Source organism: Hippopotamus amphibius, chromosome 4 (assembly GCF_030028045.1).
Source record: "Hippopotamus amphibius kiboko isolate mHipAmp2 chromosome 4, mHipAmp2.hap2, whole genome shotgun sequence".
NCBI lineage: Eukaryota > Metazoa > Chordata > Mammalia > Artiodactyla > Hippopotamidae > Hippopotamus > Hippopotamus amphibius.
The window spans coordinates 47,707,317-47,729,299 of record NC_080189.1 but is presented as its reverse complement, the minus strand read 5'-3'; the positions used below and the strand labels follow the sequence as shown (position 1 = coordinate 47,729,299).

At 45.1% G+C, this 21,983-nt stretch overlaps 2 protein-coding genes across 6 annotated transcripts in view; one reads left to right on the top strand and one right to left on the bottom strand.

The window, feature by feature from the left end:
- Nucleotides 1-14,545, top strand: part of WIPF3 (WAS/WASL interacting protein family member 3) — a 95,117-nt gene extending 80,572 nt beyond the window's left edge. For both annotated transcript variants that reach the window (XM_057733679.1, XM_057733678.1), the window contains exons 8-9: nt 10,301-10,377; nt 12,365-14,545. In XM_057733679.1, coding sequence (XP_057589662.1) covers nt 10,301-10,377; nt 12,365-12,388 — 101 coding nt within the window. In that variant the 3' untranslated portion in view covers nt 12,389-14,545. The remainder of the gene's footprint in view (nt 1-10,300; nt 10,378-12,364) is intronic.
- Nucleotides 14,546-17,538: 2,993 nt separating this feature from the next.
- Nucleotides 17,539-21,983, bottom strand: part of SCRN1 (secernin 1) — a 59,731-nt gene continuing 55,286 nt past the window's right edge. For all 4 annotated transcript variants that reach the window (XM_057733000.1, XM_057733001.1, XM_057733003.1 and 1 more), the window contains one exon: nt 17,539-21,550. In XM_057733000.1, coding sequence (XP_057588983.1) covers nt 21,392-21,550 — 159 coding nt within the window. In that variant the 3' untranslated portion in view covers nt 17,539-21,391. The remainder of the gene's footprint in view (nt 21,551-21,983) is intronic.

Sequence of the window (21,983 nt, the reverse complement as noted above, 5' to 3'; positions counted from 1 at the left end):
TTTTCCTGCTCCTTTGTCTGCATGGTGTTTCTTTGTTTTCTCATTTTGTCTAATTTATAGGATTTGCTGTCTCCTATGCTGCCTAGTAGTAATTCTTCTTGTTTCTGCCCTCTGCCCCCTGTGGTGGGATTTGTTCAGTGTTTTGAGTAGGCTTCCTGGTGGGGGGGTCTGGTGTCTGCTTTCTGGTGTGTGGGTCTGTGTCTTTTCTCTCTGATGAGCAGGGCCACATCAGGTGGTGTGTTGTAGGGTATCTGTGAGGTTAATATGACTTTAGGTAGTCTGTGTGCTGATGGGTGGGTTTGTGTTCCTGTCTTGTTTGTAGTTTGGTGTGATGTGTCCAACACTGGCAGTTGCAGACAGTCGGATGAAGCCAAGTCTTAGACTCTGATACAGGGCTCCATGAGAGTCCTCTGCAGTTAATCTTCCCTGTGTCTGAGGACTCCCTAGTAGTCTAGCATCCTGGATTCAGTGCTCCCTTCCCAGAGCCTCCTACTTGACTTCTGATGGAGTAATCCAGACTTCAGAGGTTGCTTGTCCTGGCAGTAAAGGGGTTTAAAGAAGACTTTCCAAGCCCCAGACTAATGGCAGAGTGTTGAGTCAAACAAATACTAAGTCAAGGAAACACATACATGTATAAGACACACAAATACTGAATCCAGTAGAACATAAGGCACTAGAAAGACCTCACAGAAGAACCCCAGTATGCCATCAGACAATCAAAGAGAAAACCAACAGAAATTCAAAACCAAAAAAAAAAAAAAAAAAAAAACCAAACCCACACACACACAAACACAAATCCAGGGACATTTTGAAAGCTAGGATCAAATATAATAAAGAGCAAGAGTACCACCAGACAGACTGAAGATTCTCAGAACAAAATCAGACAATTATACTTAGAACTAAGATTATACTTAGAACAAAACCTAATAATAAAAACCAAAGCCGTGTGTCATCTGGAGAATAAAGCAAGGAAACAGAGCGGACCGATAATATTGCTTATAAGTATATTAAGATAAAATGAACTAAAAAAGGATAGAAGACAGGGCAACAGAAGAGCGTAGTGTGACTGGAAATATGAAAAGAAAAAGAAAGAAATAGCAATGTATAAAAGATAGAGATGAAAAGAATGTAGGAGCGATACAGTCAGCACTACAAAAAACTTAGCTAGAAATAGAAATATATAAAAAGGCTAAAAATAAAAATAGAATAAAAAATACAATAAAAAATATGTTATAAAACGTGTAGATCCCTTAGGACTAAGATCATAATTAATGAAATAAAATAAAATAAAATAAATAATTAAAAAAAAACTAGACCTGACCCCAGAATGAACCCGATCAATAGAATTAATAATAATATTTCTGTTTCCTCAGAGTCTCAGCTGTAAGTGTCCTTGTACCCACCTTGGGTTTTTTGTATTACTCTGTGACCAGCAGAGCTTCCTTTATTGTTTGTCTGTAAGTGCCGGTGTGTGGGGCGAGAGAGGGTACAATAGTGGCTCCTTTCCCTGGGAGTGAGTGAGCAGTGGCGCCCTGCCTGGGTCGCGGTGGCTCAGGCCAAGAGAGCGACTGCAGCTGTGGCTCCTCCCCCCTGTTATGACTCTGCCGGTGCGCCCTGCCTGGGTCATGGCAGCTAAGTTGGCTGTGGCAGTGTCTGTTGCAGAGGGACACCAGTGGCTCAGGTGTTAACAGAATGTCTCCAGAGCTGGGCCACTCTGTGGACTTTTGGCTCTTGGCTGCAGGCACTCTAAGTCGGCCCCGCCCGGGGGGGCCTTTGTTATCCCTGAGTGTGTTAGCCAAGCCCAGAGAGGTCCTTCCTTTGTTCATTGCAGGCGCCTAGAGAGAGGCTACACCCGCGGCTCCTCCTCCCTGCTTGTGACTCAGCAGTATTGAGCCACTGCCATGGCTGCCCACCTTTCTGCGGTAGGCACTCTCCGCTGTGGATTTCTTCCCTCCTATCCTCTCAGTCCATCTCCCCACTGCCAACAATATTTCTCACCCTGAACCAGTTCTCCAGTTCCCACGTTCCAGCTCCCAGACCCCCTGTTCAGCTGTGAACCCACGTCTCAGTCAGGACACGCTGAGCCATGGTGTGGACCCTCTATGTGTTTCTCATTCTTTCCCATCTGCCACAGCTCAGCCACTCCACCCTGTTTGAACAGTCCCAAACGCCTCCCTTCTGACCCAGGGAAATTCCCCATTGGAGAAGGGGTTTCCCTGTCAGATAAGGGACGTTTCCCCAAATTCAGCCATCTCCCCTCTGTTTCAGATCCCACCTCCCCAGGGTGTGGGACCTGTCCCTTTCCTTTCTTCTCCTCCTCTTCCTCCTTTTTTTTTTTTTCCTCCTCTGTCCTACCCAGTTATGTCAGGATCTTTGCAGTCCTTTCTGGTGTCTGATGTTTGCTGGTGTTTAGCCTGTTCTCTGTGGGAATTATTGCGTCTTTTGGTGTGTTCCTGATGCATCTGTAGAGAGCGATGCATTCCACATCCTTCTACTTTGCCACCATCTTTCTTCTGCTCTTTTTTATAGATCAAAAAAGACTGCATATTGGCCATCTCATGTGGTTCATTCTCATACATGCATAGAAACCAGATTGCAAAGAGGTGTGTTAGATATTATTAGCAGTTAACTTTGGATTATATATTTGTGGATAGAGTCATTTAAAAAAATCTCTTTCTGTTATACTGCCTTTCTCAGTAGTGTGCTGTGGAGTCCTTCAAATGAGTAAATTCTAATCTAAGTTACCTGCATTTTGGAGCTCATGGTGCCTAGTCTCATCCTGAGAATAGAAGAAAAGCTTCACCTCACACAGCTCACCAGGAGGACACATGTGGCAGTTCATGCTGTGTTCCTCTCCTTGCAGAACAATGTTCAAACCAGTGTCCACACCAAAGAAATAATCTCCTGATGATCCAGAAGGAGCAGTTAAAAAAACAAAACAAAACAAAAAACAAACCAACAAACAACAACCTACTAATGAATTGACATCCTACAGACCAGAAAGGCATTTGCCATTTCAAACAGAAGATATAGTTTTAGACTGATGTGGCATTGGTGGATATAAAATACTTCATACCTCCTAGCACAATTAAATGAGCATGTTCCTGCCATTCCTGTGAGCCATGGGGGAGAACCTTGTTAACTATATGAGTGTGAGTCTGATATAGGTCATGCCTGTCTGATTACATTTCTTCTTACAGTTCTCCTCTTGTATTTCTGCCATTGACCTGTAACCCAAGATTAGAGTACTTCAGGGTGTGGGAGACCACGTTGGTTCTGTCAGATGAGGGTATTTCCATGCTCTTTTGTAGCAGTTCTGGAGCTCTGTCCCTGCCCATTTACCTGCTTTCTCTCTGTCCTACTGACACACAAATGGCACACAAATACCCTAAGTCTTAGCTCTTCCGGTGCTATCTTCTCAGTCTCCACTCTGCAAGTATGAGCCATGTTCTTTCTTTGGTAGATGATTTTGTCCAACTTTTAAATGTTTTTAAAATGCATTAGGTTCCTCAATAAGTTAAACAGAATTACCATTGCTACTCCCTAGCAATTCCACTCCTGGATGTATACCCCAAAGAATTGATAACAGGAGTTCAAACAAGAGCTCATAGACAAATATTCACAGCAGCACTATTCACAGTAGCCAAAAGGTGACAATCCAAATGTCCATCAACTGGTGAATAGATAAATAAAATGTGGTATAGCCATGCATTGGAATATTATTGGATTGGACAATAAGAAGGAATGAAGCAGTAGTAGAGGCTACAACATGGATGAACCTTGAAAACATTATGCTAAGTGAAAGAAGCCAGATATAAAGGCCACATATTGTAGGATTCCATTGATATGAAATATCTAAAATAGGCAAATTCAAACACACAGGAAGTAGATTTAGCAGTTGCCAAGGGCAGGGTGGTATCGAGAATGGGGAGTGACTGCTAATGGGTACAGGTTTCCTTTTTGGGCTGATGAAAATGTTCTGCAACTAGATAGTGGTGATGGTTGCACAGCAATGAGGATGTACTACACATCATTAATGGTAAATTTTATATTCTATATACTTTACCACAATAAAATGAAAGTGCAAAAACCCTTTCACTAGGAATCTTTGGGGAAAAATGCATATATTTTTTCACAAATATTTATTAACATGATGGTAGTAAGAGTAAAGGCAACATCACATGGACAGATACTTATTGCGGTCTATAGCTCTGGAGAGATTTAGATAAATGATCCCCCTGACCTGCCCTTGAGAGATTCACATGTTGGTGAGGGAAGGGACAGACACACAAACATCACATTTCAGTCTGGTGTTCCCAGCAAAACCATCCTCATCATAGTCAGTTCAGTAGGAAAGTGGCTGATTAGAAATTTGTTTTCATCCCAGCTCCTTTTTTCTTTACTTTTAATTGTGGTTAAAAAAAATACATAACATGAAATTGACCATCCTAACCATTTTTATGTGTACAGTCAAGTAGTGTGAAATGCACTTACATGGTGCAACCAATTTCCAGAGCTGTTTTCATCTTGCAAAACTGAAACTCTGCACCCATTAAACAACTCCCCATTCTCCCCTTCCCCAACCTCCTGGCAACCACCATTCTACTTTCTGGCTCTGTGGCTCTATGAGTTTGACTACTGTTGGTACCTCATGTAACTAGAATCGTGCTATACTTGACTTTTTGAGACTGGCTTATTTCACTTAGCATTATGTCTTCAAGGATCATGTATGTTGTAGCATGTGTCACAATTTCCTTCCTTTTTAAGGCTGAGTAACATTCCATTGTATGTAGTTACCACACTATTCATCCATCAATAGACACTCGGGTTGCTTCCATCTTTTTTTAAAATTTATTGGCTGCATTGGGTCTTCATTGCTGCACACAGGCTTTCTGTAATTGTGGAGAGTGGGGGCTACTCTTCATAGCAGTGCATGGGCTTCTCATTGCGGTGGCTTCTCTTGTTGTGGAGCATGGGCTCTAGGCACCCAGGCTTCAGTAGTTGCGGTGTGTGGGCTCAATAGTTGTGGCGCATGGGCTTAGTTGCTTCACGGCGTGTGAGATCTTCCCAGACCAGGGCTCAAACCCGTGTCCCCTGCATTGGCAGGCGGATTCTTAACCACTGTGCCACCAGGGAAGCCTAGGTTGCTTCTATCTTTTGGCTGTTATGAGCAATACTGCTGTGTACATGAGGGTACCCATAACTGTTTGAGACCCTACTTTCAATTCTTTTGTGTATACACCCAGAGGTGGAATTGCTAGATGATAAGGTAATTCTATTTTTAATTTTTTCAGGAACTGCCATACTGTTTCCTATTTTACATTCCTACCAATAGTACACAAGGGTTCTGGTTTCTCCACATCCTCTCCAACACTTGTTATTTTCTGGTCTTGGTGTTTTGTTTTGTTTTGTTTGTAGCCATCTTGATGGGTGTGAAGTGGTATCTCATTGCGGCCCAACGTCTCTTCTAAAATAGAGTTACTTTACACACAGCAAAACTGGCTACCATTATTTCCATTAACAGAGAAACTTCTCCACCAGGCACTGCAGTAACTTTAACAGTACAGGGTGATTCACATCATAAAATCAAAGGATTAGATGTCCCAAGACTGAGAGACGCAGAAGACAATGCCAGTGCCAGGGCGTTTCTTTCCGCCCTTGTGGAGGGCAGTTAGGCAGTAAGGACTTCTGCCTGGTGTGCTTACCTTAGCCACGCCTGATTGTTACTGGGGACAGCAGCCCTCCGTGTAGTCTTCCCTGAGGACGACTCCAGATGAAACAGCACCCTTCCTGTCCTATCACTTGTGTCCTCTTTACGCTGCCTTATCATTTTCTTCAAAGCATGCATCAGCTCCGGACGTGTTACATATCTACCTCTCTCCTTTCTGTGTCCCTAAGTACAGTGGAGGCCCTAGAGGGCAGAGACAGCATCCATTTTTATTCACGGGTCTATCGTCAGCTCCTGGCATGGGGCCAGGCACACAGGCACACAGACATTCAATAAATACTTGTTGAATTCATCAATAAAAATACCCACACACTTACAGAAGAAATTTGAAAACAGCACAAATCTCCAGCAGTGGGGTTCCATAAATCGGAGCAGAGCCCCAGGATGGAATGTTCTGCACCTATTATAATAGTGCTGTTGAACACTTAGTGGCAAGGGAAAATGCCAGTGCTACCTTGAGAAATCAAAACAAAACAAAATAGCCCAGTATACCAAAAGTACATTAAGTAAAACCTAAATTTAATTTTAAAAAGAAAATAGTTTGTGAATTTATATGAAGAGGGAAAAGTGGACCCAGGAAAGAAAAGAGAGGACTTCCTTGGTGGCGCAGTGCTTAAGAATCCACCTGCCAATGCAGGGAACATGGGTTTGATCCCTGGTCTGGGAAGATCCCACATGCCGTGGAGCAGCTAAGCCCGTGTGCCACAACTACTGAGCCTGTGCTCTTGAGCCCATGAGCCACAGCTACTGAAGCCCGCATGCCTAAAGCCCATGCTCCGCAACAAGAGAAGCCACTGTAATGAGACGCCTGCACACCGCAACTAAGAGTAGCCCCTGCACGCCTCAACTAGAGAAAGCCTGCCAGCAGCAACAGACCCAATGCAGCCAGTAAATAAATAAATAAATAAATTTATTTTTTAAAAAAAGAAAAGACAGAAGAGGCTAAAAATACATACACTGCAGTGTTAAGAGTAGTTATCCCTTGATGGTGGAATGTTGGGTGATTTTTATTTTCCTTATGCTTCACTATTTTGTCCAAGTGTTCTATAGTAATATAATATATATTACTTTTAATAATCATTAAAACGAATTCTAAAATTCCAAATTATTGGGAGAGAGACTATCATTAGCCCACCCCTGATCTGAGTGCCCCAAGTTGTCTAGGGTGACCCTGTAAATTCTCTGCAAGGGGGAAGTGGGTCCCTCAGGCCAATGTCAACTGTAGCAGCAACAGCAAGGAAGGAGAGGAAAGGCCAGACATGCAATTTCTAAGGCGTAGCTCTGGCAGATACTAGAATTATCATTTCCAGTGAAACCCGTCATTTCCTTTCGTTAGAGACTGTGAGAGGCTTCCAGCATTAGAACAGGGAAGGCCCTATGAGGTTTTCCAGCCCAGCTCCTTCAGGTTGAGCTAAAGAAACCTAGGCAGAAGTAGGGTGACCTGGCCCTGGTCACAGCTGGTGGTAAAGCCAGGGCTCAGGTGAGGTTCTTTGTTGCATGTCAGCTAGAAGAACCTGAGACTTGTTCTTGAAGTGGACAGGCTGCCTGAAATACTGGAACAAAACCAAGGGTGTGTTCCACGGCTTCTCAAGTGAGGGGTCTCCATGCAGAGGCCTAGGAAGATCCCACTACATGCCCTAGGCTCACTTGAGAGGAAGGGATGGCCTTGACATTAGAAAGGGAGCCACAGACAGAATTCAGTCTCAAAAGGGAAAATGGTTCCATGTTGCTTTTTAAGAGTTCAAATCAACATCTTTCTGGATAAATACATTTTTTAAGAGAATCTTTTTATTATTTTTAAAAGATATAAAAATGACTACTCCCATCAGTAGCAATACAAGGTTATACATTTTAACCAGATTTTCTCAGGCCTTTTTCGGACACCTTTAGTAGCTAATTATTTTATCTAACTCCAAGGCTGGGAGGAGTTCTGGGAGGCTCTCAAAGAGACCTAGCTTTGATGGTTAGCCAAGACTGTGAATCCTTTCTGGATGCTTTCCAAGTCCTGCAGTATTCAGCCTCTTGTTGGTTGGCTACAGAATGAATTTTTTTTTTTTTTTTTTGACATGAAAATATCTCTGTGTCTGGGAAAAGGTACAAGTTGGCTTGGTTTACAAATGACAAAAAATAAAGTTGGAAGCCAGCATGGCCCTCGGGCCTCTGCTATTTCAGCCCAAGCACGGACTTTCTTCTTTAAGCCCCACAGTTTAGAGACATCTTTCATGTCCGGCTGCTCTGTAGCCAGCAGCTCCGGCAACACAGCGTGTTAATAACCGGGGGAAGAGGCGCCATCTGGTTGCCAGGAGGCAGCAGCAGTGGTCACTTGGGCTGCTCTGCGTGCAGTAGACGCATGTGACTGGGTGGAGATGAAAAACAGACTTCTTACTGCATGTTGTGGTACCAAAAGTTTGAAAACCACCATTTTAGTGAATCTGAAACACTGTTCTGTGGGCAAACAGGATGTGAAGGACTATTTCAAGCAAAAGGGCTCTAGTTGTTGAATTTTAAGAGATTCTAGTGGCATCTCATAAGGGAAAATCCCCCCAAGGAGATATTTGGATGAAAAGCATCCTGGGTAACCCTGATAACTCTCAGCCACCCACTTCTAGCAGCAGTGAAATTTTTTTTTACAATAAGATGGAGAGTTTTCCTTTCTGTTTTATGAAGAAATTAATTCTCCTTTAGGTCCACTGTTGTTTCCAGTAGTGTTTATGAAAATTAGTTGGAACTGCTTACCTATGGAGAAGCCTGTTTCATTGCCTTGTGGTTCTCCAAGGGGGGATTTTGCCCCCCAGGGGAGAACAGTCTGGAGACATTTTTTGTTGACAGACATTTGGCACAGTCTGGAGACAGTTTTTGTTGACACAAAAGTGGTCTGGGGCATGTGCTACTGGCCTCTATCTAGTGGATAGAGACCAGGGATGCTGTGAAACAGCTTACAGCACATAGGCAGCCCTCCCACAGCAAAGAATTATCCAGCCCCAAATGTCAGTAGAGCCAAGTTAAGAAATCTTGGTCTAAAGGAAGGCTTTTCCGTAGCAGACTGGAGTTTCATAAATCTAAGGACAATAGTTTCAAGGCCATACTGCCACATGGAATCAGGTCAGGGGCTGTATATCAGTGACTCTTTACTTTTTACTTGGTTGTAAATCTGGCTAAAAATCTAGCACTCCCTATGCCATTTGCCCAAAAATATCTTTATCCTAGAACAAATGCACTCATTAATTTTAAAAGTATTTTAATGAAAATTACAGTGTTCATTGGATTCATGTTTTGTAAGTTGTAGAGACCCTTCTATGTGGCAGTTCATTTTAAAAACTGTATCTTACCATAACGGATTCTTAAGATGACTTATATGTTCATTGCAGAAAACTTGAAAAGTATTTTTAGGAGATTTTTAAAAAGCAGTAAATCCAAAAGGAATCAATTCAGTATATTATTTACATTTTTAAATGGACTTTTAAAATAACTGAGGTCTTGCTATTTATACAATTTCTAGCCTGCTTTTATCTCCTACATTTCAAACAGCACCTAAAATTATTTGAGCCTTTGTAGACATTCAAATGGCTGCTTGGTGCTCCATCATATAGTAACAAGCCCTAGATTTCCTAAACACTGTTGTTGGATACAGGTAATTAGCAGTTTTTCACTATTGTAAATAATCTGTGATGAATATTTCTGCTTTTCATGTTGCTTTGTAAGTAGCACAGCAGCGTGAATTGTTTGGAGGGCTTTGGGACATGGTTATTTAATTCCTAGTCTGTGACAGAAGCAGACGGAAAAATCTTGTACCAAGTGCACAAAAAAGAGACACAAGGACAGCATTTGGATCACCTGACTCACAGGAAGAGTTCTGGAATTCCTAGGAATGTGGGTTTAAAACTTGGCTAGACCAACCAAACCAAGTATCTGTGTATACACACACCTAAATGCCGAAAACAAAAACAAAGCTGGAGGGATAAACACCAGACTTATAGCAGAGGTGACTCTGGGATAAATAATTGGGATTAGAGAGAAGGTCAGGCAGAGGGGAAGCACTTTAGGGTTTTTTTTGGGTTTTTTCTATTATATTTTCAATATTCTTTGAATTCTTAATTATGAGAATTATTCATATGTAACTTGTATAATATTTAAACCTAATATGTTTTAGAGAATGACTTGGATCCTCATGGAACACGGTCTGAGCTAAGGCAGCATGTACTTTTACACCTTTTTTTAAGCAACTCCAGCACGGCGCTGGCACATCTGGGGCCAGGACGCATGAGCGAGTCCGGAGCTGGTGGTGTGTTTGGAGCTGAGAAGCTCTCACTGGCATTTAGATGAGCGGCCTTCGTGACTTGTTCTCCCAGCGCAGTGGACATGACGCCTCTGCATCCACGGTCTTTGACATAGAGGCCGTGGGTGGAAACACACAGTCTAGGGCCAGGAACCCGTGGGTTTCAGGTTGACAGGCTCACATTACCCTTGGGTCCTGTGCCGTTGCCCTACGTGCCGGTTTAGCCAGACTTTCTCTGTGAAGTGCAGAGCCGGCCCTGGGCCAACAGATGGTGAGATGGTTCCTGTGTCTTTCAGGCCGCACACCTGGTCCCTGGCTCCACGCCGAGGCAGCCGGGCAGAGCTCTGATGACATCAAAGGCAGAAATGCTCAGGTAACGTGGCCCTCGAGTCTCTGAGTGTAGGACGGGGAAACCTCCTCAGAGAGCACAGAAATGTTGAGGGTATGCTTTCCCCAAACAGCCTCATGTTTTCCCTTAGGGCAAGCCATATGGGTACCTTTGCTTCCAGCTGGGATGAAACACTCACAGTTTCAAAACCTGAAGAGTGAGAGGGGGGAGCTTCTCTGGGATTGCCACCACATACAGAAGCAGCTTTGGCAACGCAGAACCCCTTGGGAATCACTCTGCAACCATCACCCCGTTCGCTCCCATCATCTTTCGCCCCTTACCATGGCCTGAGAAGCCTGAGAGAAAAGCTCTATAACGTGTATAAAACATAATTCAGTGTTCTCTCCCGTCTATAGAATACATGCTTTCTCACAGCGCCCTGGGGGTTTTCCCCCATCAACATTATCATTTAATTTGACCAGATGTAGCCACAATCAGGTGCTGATGGCTAGAGGAAAGCTGGGGGCAGTCGGGGGGAACCACAGAGGTGCTTGTGTGATAAGGCAGTCTTTGAAGAAATGCGCACACGAGGCAGCTGGGCACAGTGTTTTCTAACCTGGGCGGAGATGACGTCTCTCACTGCACATGACTGGGTCTCATTTTTAAAGGCCCTTTGTTTCTTTGAACACATGCATTCTGTCCCCCTGGCCTCCTCCTGTTTCAGAGTGCTATGTGACAAAAAGGGTGGCCTGCTGTAAGATCAGAACCTGAAGGAAAGGGACCTGAGAAGGAAGGAACCAGGTTCCTGGAAGCTAGGATGAGTTTCCTGAAGGAGGACAAACACCCTCTCCCCTTTCTACCCAAGGCTAATGCAAGAATTGCAGTAACCATTCTCAGATGATTATAGGTTCAAAACTGGGTGCATGATTGCAGTTCAGGGAGAAGTATACATGTACAGAGGGAAAAAAGAAGGTAGGAAGAATATACACAAAATTCTTAATGGGCATTCACTCTGCCAGCTTATGGCTGATTTTGACTTTCTTCTCAGTGCATTTCTGCAATTTCTGAATTTTCTACAATAAATACATTACTCCTGTGATCAGAAAAATATAGTAATAATTAAAATAATAGTTTCTACATTATATAACTCTTTATATAGTTTAGATAACTTGCACATGTTGTTTCATTTGAACCTTTTAGCAACTCTGTGATATAAGCTGAAGAGATACCTTTAATGCCATTTTTTTCATATGAGAAAACCAAGCTCCGAGGGGTTAAGGAACTCGCCCAAGGTCACATTCGCAGACCTCTGACTTCTTGTCCAGTGCTCCTTACACTGTACCTCCCTGCTTTGCCTGGCATGTTAGAATTGCCAGGACAGGCGTCGCCCTCACCTTCAGACGTGGCAGGCATGATGGAACATTACACACCGTCTGGTCCCTGACCTCATGGCAGGCACACATCTCAATTCCCAGAGCCCGTAAAGCCTAATCAAGGATGGATCCTAACGTCTCTCCTGGGCATCCCATAGTCAAGAAGATCCTCTTTATATCTAGCTGGACACCATCTTAATTCCTTTTCACTTCAGTGAGACAAAGTGCAATCACCCAGAGAAATCAGGGGTCCAGACAGGGTGAACTGTGCCCTGGGGGGTGCCCTTCTTTTATGGGTACAGGGCCCGAGTGATCTTTGCAAGGCTGGGGGCTCTGAACTGGAGATCTGAAAGCCTGGGACTCTTTCTCTCGTTTCCATTGCCTTGTCTTCAGATCACCACCAAGTTCTTTGCTTTTCTTGAGCTTCCTGTCAAGTGAGCATTAGATCCCCACCTGCCATAACCTACACGTTCCCCCCTTTCCCACCCATGACCCTCCCCCCCCCCGGGTGAAAATCAGCACCTTGCATACGACGGGACCATCAGACCCTGGCAGCTTCGCATGCATGAGGAAAGGCTTCGCTGCCCAGCCCCGGGGTATGTCACTTACGTGCTGCCAGTCTTCTGACCCCACCTGAAAACACTGTTGTGTTTCCACAGTTATCCCTAAAGACGCTCCGATGAGACGACAGATGAAGCCAACGTCCTGTGAGCCACCTGGGGGTCCACACGGCAGGGTGGGCATCCCCAGGAGAACGTCGGACCTCACCATGCTCACATTGTCATTCAGTTGACATACAGGCTCTGAATGGAGCATTTATGTGTTGTACATATGTGGTTTGCACAGGCTTTAAATCAGTATTATAGTCCATTTTTATCTGAGTAATTTAAAAAACACACATCATGTCTCCATTTTTAAAAATGCCTCTGTCGGCGCAGATGAGAGCCCTGTCCCCACCGCCGCGTCATTCCGTGACGGTAAATACGTGTGCAGGCGGACCCTCCCTAGACTCGGAGCCGGTTTTAGAAGATTCCTTAGCTTCCTAAAGTCATAGTATCCACAACAGCCTCTTATTGGCATGATTTTCTAGTCTCATCACACAAACTGCAAAATCAAACCAAACAATGCCTTATACATGACGCGGCTCGCAGAGAGGAATGTGTCCCCACACCCAGACGAAGCCACACGGCCTCCAGTGAATGAGATGCCACGTCTCGCTCCCGTCTTGCAGTACAGGGATTCTTTTGCTGCCTGATGTAAATATAACGCAAATCAAAGACAAGAGTGGGCTCGGTCCCTCCAAGGCCGACCCTAGGGCCCCTTTTGTATCTGAATGATCCTGCAAGTAGCCAATGCGCTTACTGTTTACACTGCCCCTTGTGCCCAAGTCTGCGTGACCTTCCTCCTGTCCCTCCAAGTCCCCAGCCTCATCCTGGAAGCCAGGGTGAGGTGAGCTGTATAAGATTTCAGTATTTTCCCTGAAGGTTAGAAACCTGCATACGTCATCATTAAATTCCTAATCCTATCTTGGAGATCTTTTTTTTTTCTCTCCCCCAAGTGCAGGGTTTTCGTGGAAAACATGACACGAAAAATGTAGACTGAAACGTACTCTGAAATATCTGCCTCAAATATCAGTGCCCCACGCCCACCCGTAGGGAACCTGGATCCACCCACCAGGCACATCCTAGCTCCCTTCTGAGCTGAAGGGAACCTAACTGCTCTCAGAGTCCCCCAGCCCCTGTGGTGGCACCTCTCTAGGGGGCAGAAGTATGTGAGTTCCGCCAGCCCTGACTATGGACCAGGTCAGGACTGGCTGTGATCTGTGACCACTCCCCACACACCCTTTTTCTGGAGCTGGCAACGGAATGGCAGTATGTTTTTCCTTGCTGCCTGACCCCATCCTTGGAGGAAAAGCTATGACAGAGGAAGGAGAGAAAATAGAAGGAAAGAGACCAATCCCTCACCTGTGCTCAAAATAGCTGCAGATTAAAGGAAATCAGGGAGGGAGAGGTGGGAAGAGCAGTGAAAAATAAGTTTCCTCTGAAACAGCCCACTTGTGCACTCACACCTCAGGGACGTAATGCCCGGAACACGCCATCCGCGAAAGGTAGACTGTTAGGAGGGTTTTGGCAAACATGCGACTACACCCGCCTAGCTGCTGTCTGGAGTGGAGACTGAGATGGTGTCCTCCACCATTGTTATGCTTTCTCATTCCAGACAGAAGCCACTGAACAAGGTCAAATTACCTTCCCTGGGGAACAAATCAAGCCAAATTGTAACAGCCAAATCGATGGAAAAGAAGCTTTTGCAGGTCTTCAGCTGTGAGCATAGCTGATTTGTTTTATTGGTTCTGCAAGGTTTCCAAAAGGTCAGAACTTTTTTTTTTTATAACAGTATCCACTCCACCTCTCTCCCAGGTGTACAAAATAATTACAAGGGTTTTCACAATCATGATTAAGAAGGCGCTAGGTCAAGGCCGTTCCACCTTCAGACTAGACTGCCTGCCCTGATGAGGTGTTTACACATTGATGTTCTACACCGCTAGGAAGGAAATTCAAAATAAAATTCAAGGACAGAGGGAAGGAACGAGCAGAAACCAAAAATCACAATTAGGGAGAAATCTCAGGAATCTGGCTTCACATCTCTCCTCCAGACCCATCACTGAATTCTCCCCCTTTGACAAAGCTTTTGCGCAAATATAGCGCCCCTCCCATCCTCGTGTGTTCTCGCTGACGCTGTGGTCTGTGACTCCCCCAGTGTTTCATGTTTATTTTATATTTATTGATGTTCCCTCTGCAGGTTTTCTTTGTACCTAATAAACTTTAATAAGTGGGAATGCTTCCAGTCGTTCACTTGTTAAAGCCTATCAATGGTCACCAGCACCAGCCTAAGCCAACCATTTTTAAAGATTAGAAGGGCTCATAAAGGGTACTGACACGGGACCCAACACTCGGCTGTAACATTCTGTGTTAGAGATGGGGCCTTTCTTTTTGCAGCTGTAATTTCTAACAAAACTACAGAATGTTTTCCTGGCTTTTGTAGCTAACTAAACAAATAGGTATTTGGGAAGACCAACCAAGGGAATAACTTTCTCAAATGCATTTTGTAAAAAGTAGATAACACTATATTTATTCAGTTTTATTAATATCAATTGGGCAGAGTATTGTTTACAGATTACGCTAATGTGTTAAAATGGAACAGCTTTCAACCTAAAGTGCACTTAGCACTGCCGCCTCAACTAAGCAAACCCTCAGAAAATCTCCTATATGCAGCAGTATCATCTCCAGCTCCATTATAGTGTACAGGGGAGGTACAGGGGAGATGAAGTTTACCTGACAGGTAAGTTGGCTTAAGGGAAAACATGGATCCGAATCTCAATTTTGCATCTTACAAGTTTAGGGAAGTAACAAGTTTAGCCAGTCTATGTCTCAGTTTCCTCATCTGTAAAATGGGAGCATAGATATGTGCCTAAGCATATAATAGTGAAGATGGGGGTGACATAACCCCTGGGCAAGCCTTTAACCCTTGGGTCACAGGAGACCCAGGTATCAGCACCTGTGTGCGCACGCACACACACACACACACACACACACACTCTCTAGGGTACGAGCATTTTGCTTATTACACCTTCAGTCACATACAGAGCCCTTGCTGGCTGCATCCCAGACATTCCATTCAGATGTTCACTGAGCTGCTCCAATCACTAGCTCTGCTGTTGAATGACAAGGAGAGAGCAATAATTAAAATTCATAGATGCTCCTGAAATAGATCTCATCTAGAAAGTAATTTCAAAGTTAGCTGCCACACACTTTGCATCTGAATTAGTTAAGGACCTGACTTGTTTTATCTGCTGTCTCATTAGCAGAGGCACAGATAGGCTCTTTCATGACCAAAAGGGCCTGTCTGGGTAGGGAAAAAAGCAATGGCCCAAGATAATCGACAAAGTGGAGGATGAACTTTAAAGCCATTGGCTGTGGAGGTAGGTAAAGTGGCCATAGCTCTACATATCCCTGATGGAGTTCTGGGTGGGAGAGGTGGTACTTAGAGGGGTGAGGGGACCAACTTAATGGGAGGGGCTGTGGACTCCAGAGTAAGTTCCAGGTTCTCAGACTGCGCCCCAGGAGGCTTGGCATCCTTCATGAACCTGCTCTGTTATAAACTGAATTGTGTCCTTCAAAAATTCATACAAGTCCTAACCCTGTTCTTAAGAAAGTAGCCTTTTTTGGGAATAGAGTTGTTGCAGATGTAAATTAAGATGAGGTCCTACTGAAGTAGGGTGGACCCCTAATCCAACATGACTGGTGTCCTTATAAAAAGGAGAAATATGGACACAGACACATACACAGGGAGGATGCTATATGAAGATGAAGACAGAGATTAGGGTGATGCTTCTGAAGACTGCCAGCAAACCACCAGAAGCTAGGTGAGAGGCATGGGACAGAATCTCCCTCACAGCCCTCAGAAGGAACCAACCCTGTCCACACCTTGACCTTGGGCTTCCAGCCTCCAGAACTATGAGATAATAAATACCTGTTGTTTAAGCCACCCAGTCTGTGGTCCTTTGTTATGGCAGCCCTAGCAAACTAATACACGCTCTGTTACCTTGGAGCTTTGCAGGAGTTTATGTTTATGAAAAAAGAGCTGAGAATAAAGTTTAAAAAGTCAGCAGTTCCTTGTCATGTAAATGGGGCTGTCTTCTCCTCTGACCCTAACATAGGTCACTTGTTACTGGTGACTAAGTCCTATTTTCAGGAACAAGACATTCAGTTGCATTTTGCCTGTCACATGGAAACAAAATCATGAATGCAATCTAGCATTTCTAGGTCACAAGAGTGGGAAAGGCTGGCTTTTTTCTTAAGTGACATCCTCATGGAGCTTCTGTGGCTTTAAAATAAAGACACTTGGCACAGATGGCACCAGCCATCTTAAAATTTGACAAAATATACATAAACATAAAATTTACCATTTTAACCATTTTTAAGTGTACAGTTCAGTCATGTTAAGTACATTCACAGTGTTGTGTGACCCGTCTCCAGAACTCTTATCATCTTGCAAAACTGAAACTCTATGCCCCTTAAACAATAACTCCCCATTCCCCTTCCCCCCAGCCCCTGGCAACCACCATTCTACTTTTTGGCTCTATGAGATTGACTACCCTTGGTACCCCATAAAAGTGGAATCAAATAATATTTGACTTTTTGAGAGTGGCTTATTTCACTTAGCATAACATCCTCAAGGTTCATCGATGTTGTAGCATCGTCAGAACTTCCTTCCTTTTTAAGGTTGGACATCCCATTGCTTGGATATACTACATTTTGTTTATCCATTCATTCATTGATGAGTACTTGGTTGCTTCTACCTTTTGGTTATTGTGACTAATGCTGATATGAACATGGGTTCTCTTTGAAACTCTGCCTTCAAATCTTTTGGGTATATACTCAAAAGTAAAATTGCTGCCTTGTAATGCTAATTCTATATTTAATTTTTTGAGGAACCTCCATACTGTTTTCCACATCAACTGCACCATTTTATATCCCATCAACAGTGCACAAGGATTACAGTTTCTCCATATCCTCACCAACACCTCTTTTCTTTTTTTTTTTTATAGTAACCATCCTGATGGGCGTGAGGTGGTATGTCATAGTTTTCTGTTTATTTTCAAAGAGTGAATTTATCCACAGAATGGATAAATGGAGGAAACGCTGAACCGGCTGGGTTTTCCAAAGATTCCATTCATAAAATGTATTCCCTTTCACACATTTCCTATGTTGTGGCCAACGCTCACATTTATTAATGAAACAAGATAGAAGAGGCCATGGGACAGTAATTTCAGTACTTTTTTTATTGTATGCTTCATGTATTTAGAGACAATTCCAAGGGCAAGCACTGGATGGGGAAGTTATCAGGTTTGTAGATATTCGTACAAAAGGCTGTTAAGACTACATGGTCAGTTCCCACTGCAGGAAACAGGCTTTCCTTTTTATGATTCCCTGCCCACAGCATTTTCCAGCTCACACATTGAACTTCTCATAACATGACTGCAAACATGTACATGTTCATCCCCACAAGAAATCGGCATGTGACATCTTGGGATGTTTGGATTCAGTTAGATAAAGCACATTTGACACAAACCACAGGAGGGGAGCTGGGACTTAGGACCGTGTGGAATGAAATGCCCAGGCTACAGGGAAGCACAGGCAGTGCTGGGACAGCGGATGCATGTGACCTTCCGCCCCGCCCCCTCCACACGAGAAAGTCAGCTCGGTGGGTTCCCCTCCCTTCCTCCGGAAAGCTGAGCTCAGCTGAAGACCTTCTCCAGAGATAACCTGACTGCTCCTCAGTCAAGAATGCAGTGAGTGGTTTCATAACAGACACACTGGTCCCACCTGGCTTTCCTGCTAGGCTGGGCAGAGCTGTGTAACACCTGCACCCATGTGGGATGACATCAGGGAGCAAAGTAGTTTGCCTAGTTGGTAATTATTTTTATACCTAATAATCCACCCAATAGTGAAGGAACTTCACCATTAATATCTAATAGGCATACACCTAGGCTCTGTTAGACAGCTTATAAGAAAGACTCTTTCTAATAATAACACTGTCTTATGTTATTGGGCACTAAAGAATCACCACAATTTCAAGTATATCCTTCTACCTAAAATTCCAAACCACCTCCAAGGATGAAAGAGTACTACTTCTGCTTTGCTAATTTACTTTTACTGGAGCCTCTGCCCCTCAGAGTATGAGTGGTAAATCCCATCTACTAGCCAAGACTAACTAGCTTATGTTTGGTTATGGGGCATGGGGATAGGGGAGCGATTCTGTCCTTCATGGCCATGTCTTCTCTCTGCACAAGCCATGAACAGCCCCCTCCCCCTCCCCCAAGTCTTAATGGGTACACAAATGGTACTTTAGGAAGCTATTTACACTCTGACCTTAAACCATTATTTTCACAGTTCATCTTGAATATTCATTTTCCCCATTTTGCCTTTAGAACAGCAATCCCTGGTCAAGAAATTATCCATGTAATGCTAAGCATTTTTCAAAAGCAGAGTCTGTTAGGAGCATTTAAAAACAAACATCCCCCCAGCAACAGCATACCCAAAATCCAACTACATGTTTCAAGCTGTTAATATGTCACTAGAAGTGAGTACAAGCCACATCAGCAGATTCTTTGCTCTCTTCCTGTCTTTCCCCTCATACCCCAATGTACAAAGAATCTGTCCGCCGCTATGATTCAAGTTTTAAGTGTACGTAGATCACCTCTGTACAGGCCTGATGGAAGCATCCTAGCCCTGTTTACCTTCTGCCACAGAAGTGCTGCCACGCCCTCTAGTGGTAAGACAGTGGCATCACAATTGTGATGTATAGCATCAGCCAAGACAACTCTCAGAGTTGTCCCTTCTCTGGGTTGCTGGACTAACTAAGGTCAATGTCCCTAACAGAAGTAGCCATTATGTTTCCCACTGCACAATGGCTGGGTAATGGCATAAGGCTGGCTGGGTTATCTGTGACCTTTGCTTGGCCCATAATAATGAAAACAGGCCTCTGTAATTTATTCTCACTAGACTTCTTTCCATCAAACCCCTAATCACCTTGGGTATCTCAGACATGCCAGGTCTGATGAAGTGTTTCCATGATAGGGGGAGGGGAGACCACGTGGTGAAATTTTAGAGTCGCTTTCTGCACCATCTTATTTTAAATAACCCCTCAGCAGGTGGGCTTGGGAGGGGGTGAGGTACATATGTCATCGTCAAGCCTCACCCTTCCCTGCTCAGCAGCTGTGGACAGACGCTCTCAGAATGGCCTCACCACCTAAGAGGACACCCTAAGTTCATCCACAGTGAGAGCCCAGGCCAAACCCAGACAAAACTTGGGAATCACAAGCCCCCGTGAACAGCTGCTGTTAAGTTTGTCAGCTCCAGTACTCCTCCCATCTCTCACCACCTGTAGCCAGTGATTTACATACAGAAGTTTCAAAACCGCTGGGCAAAAGCCTCATGGTGCTCTTATGCCTACACCCTTACAGGGGAGTTGGTAGGAAAAAAGATGTGTTCCAGTAAAACCTGTGACCCTCAGTGTCCACGTCTGCGTAGGGGGCCCTAGTCCCTTCCAGCTCTCACGGCATATGATACACTGCAGCTGAGGAGTCACTAACTCAAAGTCACTTCCAAGACTCCCGACACTCACAGTATTTCCATTTGCAAATGCCTATCAGTGGTGAAGGTGATTAGGCCCAGGTGGTACAGTGAGGCTGGAGTAATGCAGCTGCTGTCCTCCCTCCAGCTGCTAAATTAACACACACTTCCCAGCATCTCTGCCCCTCTCCATGCAAAGAGTGGTTGAGAGTTTCAGTAGCTGGAGGTAAGCTCTCCCTGCCCCCACCTGCCCACTTCAGCTACCAGTCTCAAGGCAGCTACTGGGCCATGCAGGGTGTGAGAAATAAAGGGAAGGACTAGGGAGAGCCAGGGGCTTCCTCCACAGCTTTGTGGGATAGAACAGGCTGGGCAGGAAGGGCGGGGGTGGGACTGTCACCCTGGAGTGGAATGCTTCTCCATCCATCTGGCCCCTTCCTGCCCTCTGTCTTCCCCGTGCTGGGCCCATCTGGTCTTCCTCGCACGCTTTCTTGGGCTCTGCGGGTAAGTCAAATCCTTCCTGTGCCCAAGACACGGGAAACAAATCAGTTTAATTAAAGTCTCCGCTGAGATCATTGGGTGTCTGCTCAAATTCCAGCTACTTTAACTGGAATCCAAACAGCCAAGAGTTGCTCCTTCTCTTCCCCTCATTAGCTGAGAAATTTGCAGCTTTGTGAGGTGGAACTTCTGCCAGAGGGCTATTTAATTAATCCTAAACTAGATGGCGCTAACCAGACCCAGAAGCATTTCTAGACACAGGTGCATCCATGCAGTGGGTGAGGGGCTGTGCAGGGAGAGCCCCGTGCCTCGTGGGAGAGCCCCGCCATGATCCAGGGACGTCACCGCCATGGCTGCCTCTGAATCGCTACACTGGGCAGGTTCCAGCTCGCGCGGCACGTGTCCACCTGCAGGTGGACTGTACACGAGCAAGGTGCATGCGTTCTTTGGGATCACGGGACTCGGGATGGAGCTGGGCCTGCAGCGGAGCTCCCGTTATTCCTTCGCGCTGGTTCTGTCTCTCAGAAGACACAGCTGGAGACATTCTACATTACAGGCCTGCACTCAGCGGAAGGGAAGGGAAGCCGGGAAGCCTCCCTCAAGCACACACACAAGAGCCCTGGGCCAAAGAAATGCCTTTTGTTAACCTGAAAGAAACCGCTACTGAGACAAGGAGTAAAGACTTCAAAAGATTTTGCCTCTCCCGCAAACTCGGCACGGTGGAGCCTGTCTTTCAGGGCTTGAGGGACTCTAGTCCTCCCATGAAAAGGCTAATGTGTCCATTGTCACTGAAATACAATAATAGCAGCTTAAAATCCACAATTGGTCATACAATCGCACCACAGGCAAATGGGATACATGTTACACTGCAGAAGGAGGGGGCCTACGGTGCAGAAGAAGGGGGTGTTGTGAGATCCAAGGCAGAACACAAGGGAACAGTGTGACTTTAACACATCTGAACTTTCTCATTTTACTCGGACAGGAGAGTGGTTTGTTTTGCTGGTAATTTAGTAAGGTGGGAAATTTTAAATAAGAAGGGGAAAGGGAATGCTTACTTCACTTAAAGAACTTAATCTCCGTGTCAACACAGTCATAGAAGAGATCCCCCACTTCGGTGGGGTCCAAGGGGTCACTGCTGGTCAGGATTTCCTCCATGGCTTCCAGGCCTTGCTTCTCTAGTTCCAGCATCGTCTTCTTCAGCTTCTGACCTTGCTCCTGAGAAGGACAAAAACAGTGGGGGTCATTGCAATGGACACTGAAAGCCTCCTGACTGCCCGCCCCCACCCCATTCAACCTGCTTCCCGTGGGACTGCCACAGGGATGGTTCTAAAATGCCAACGTGGTGGTGTCACTGCTCTGCTTGGAATACTTACCCAGCTCCCACTGCCTTCGGCATAAAAATCCAGACTCCTGAGTGATAGCGGGAAAGGCCCCTTGTCCTAGGCGCTTGCCAGGCCTCGCCCATGTCTTTTCTCTTCGCCAGACCGAATGCGCTGCCTTCCTCCAGCCCGTGGTGCTCCTGCTCGCCGCTGCACAGGCCACCCCGCTCCCCCTCAACACCCGGTCAACTTGTGCCCACCTTCGGGCCTCTGTGAACGCCTTTCCTCTGGGCTCCCCCAGCCTAATGCCTTTCCTTCCGCCATGGGTG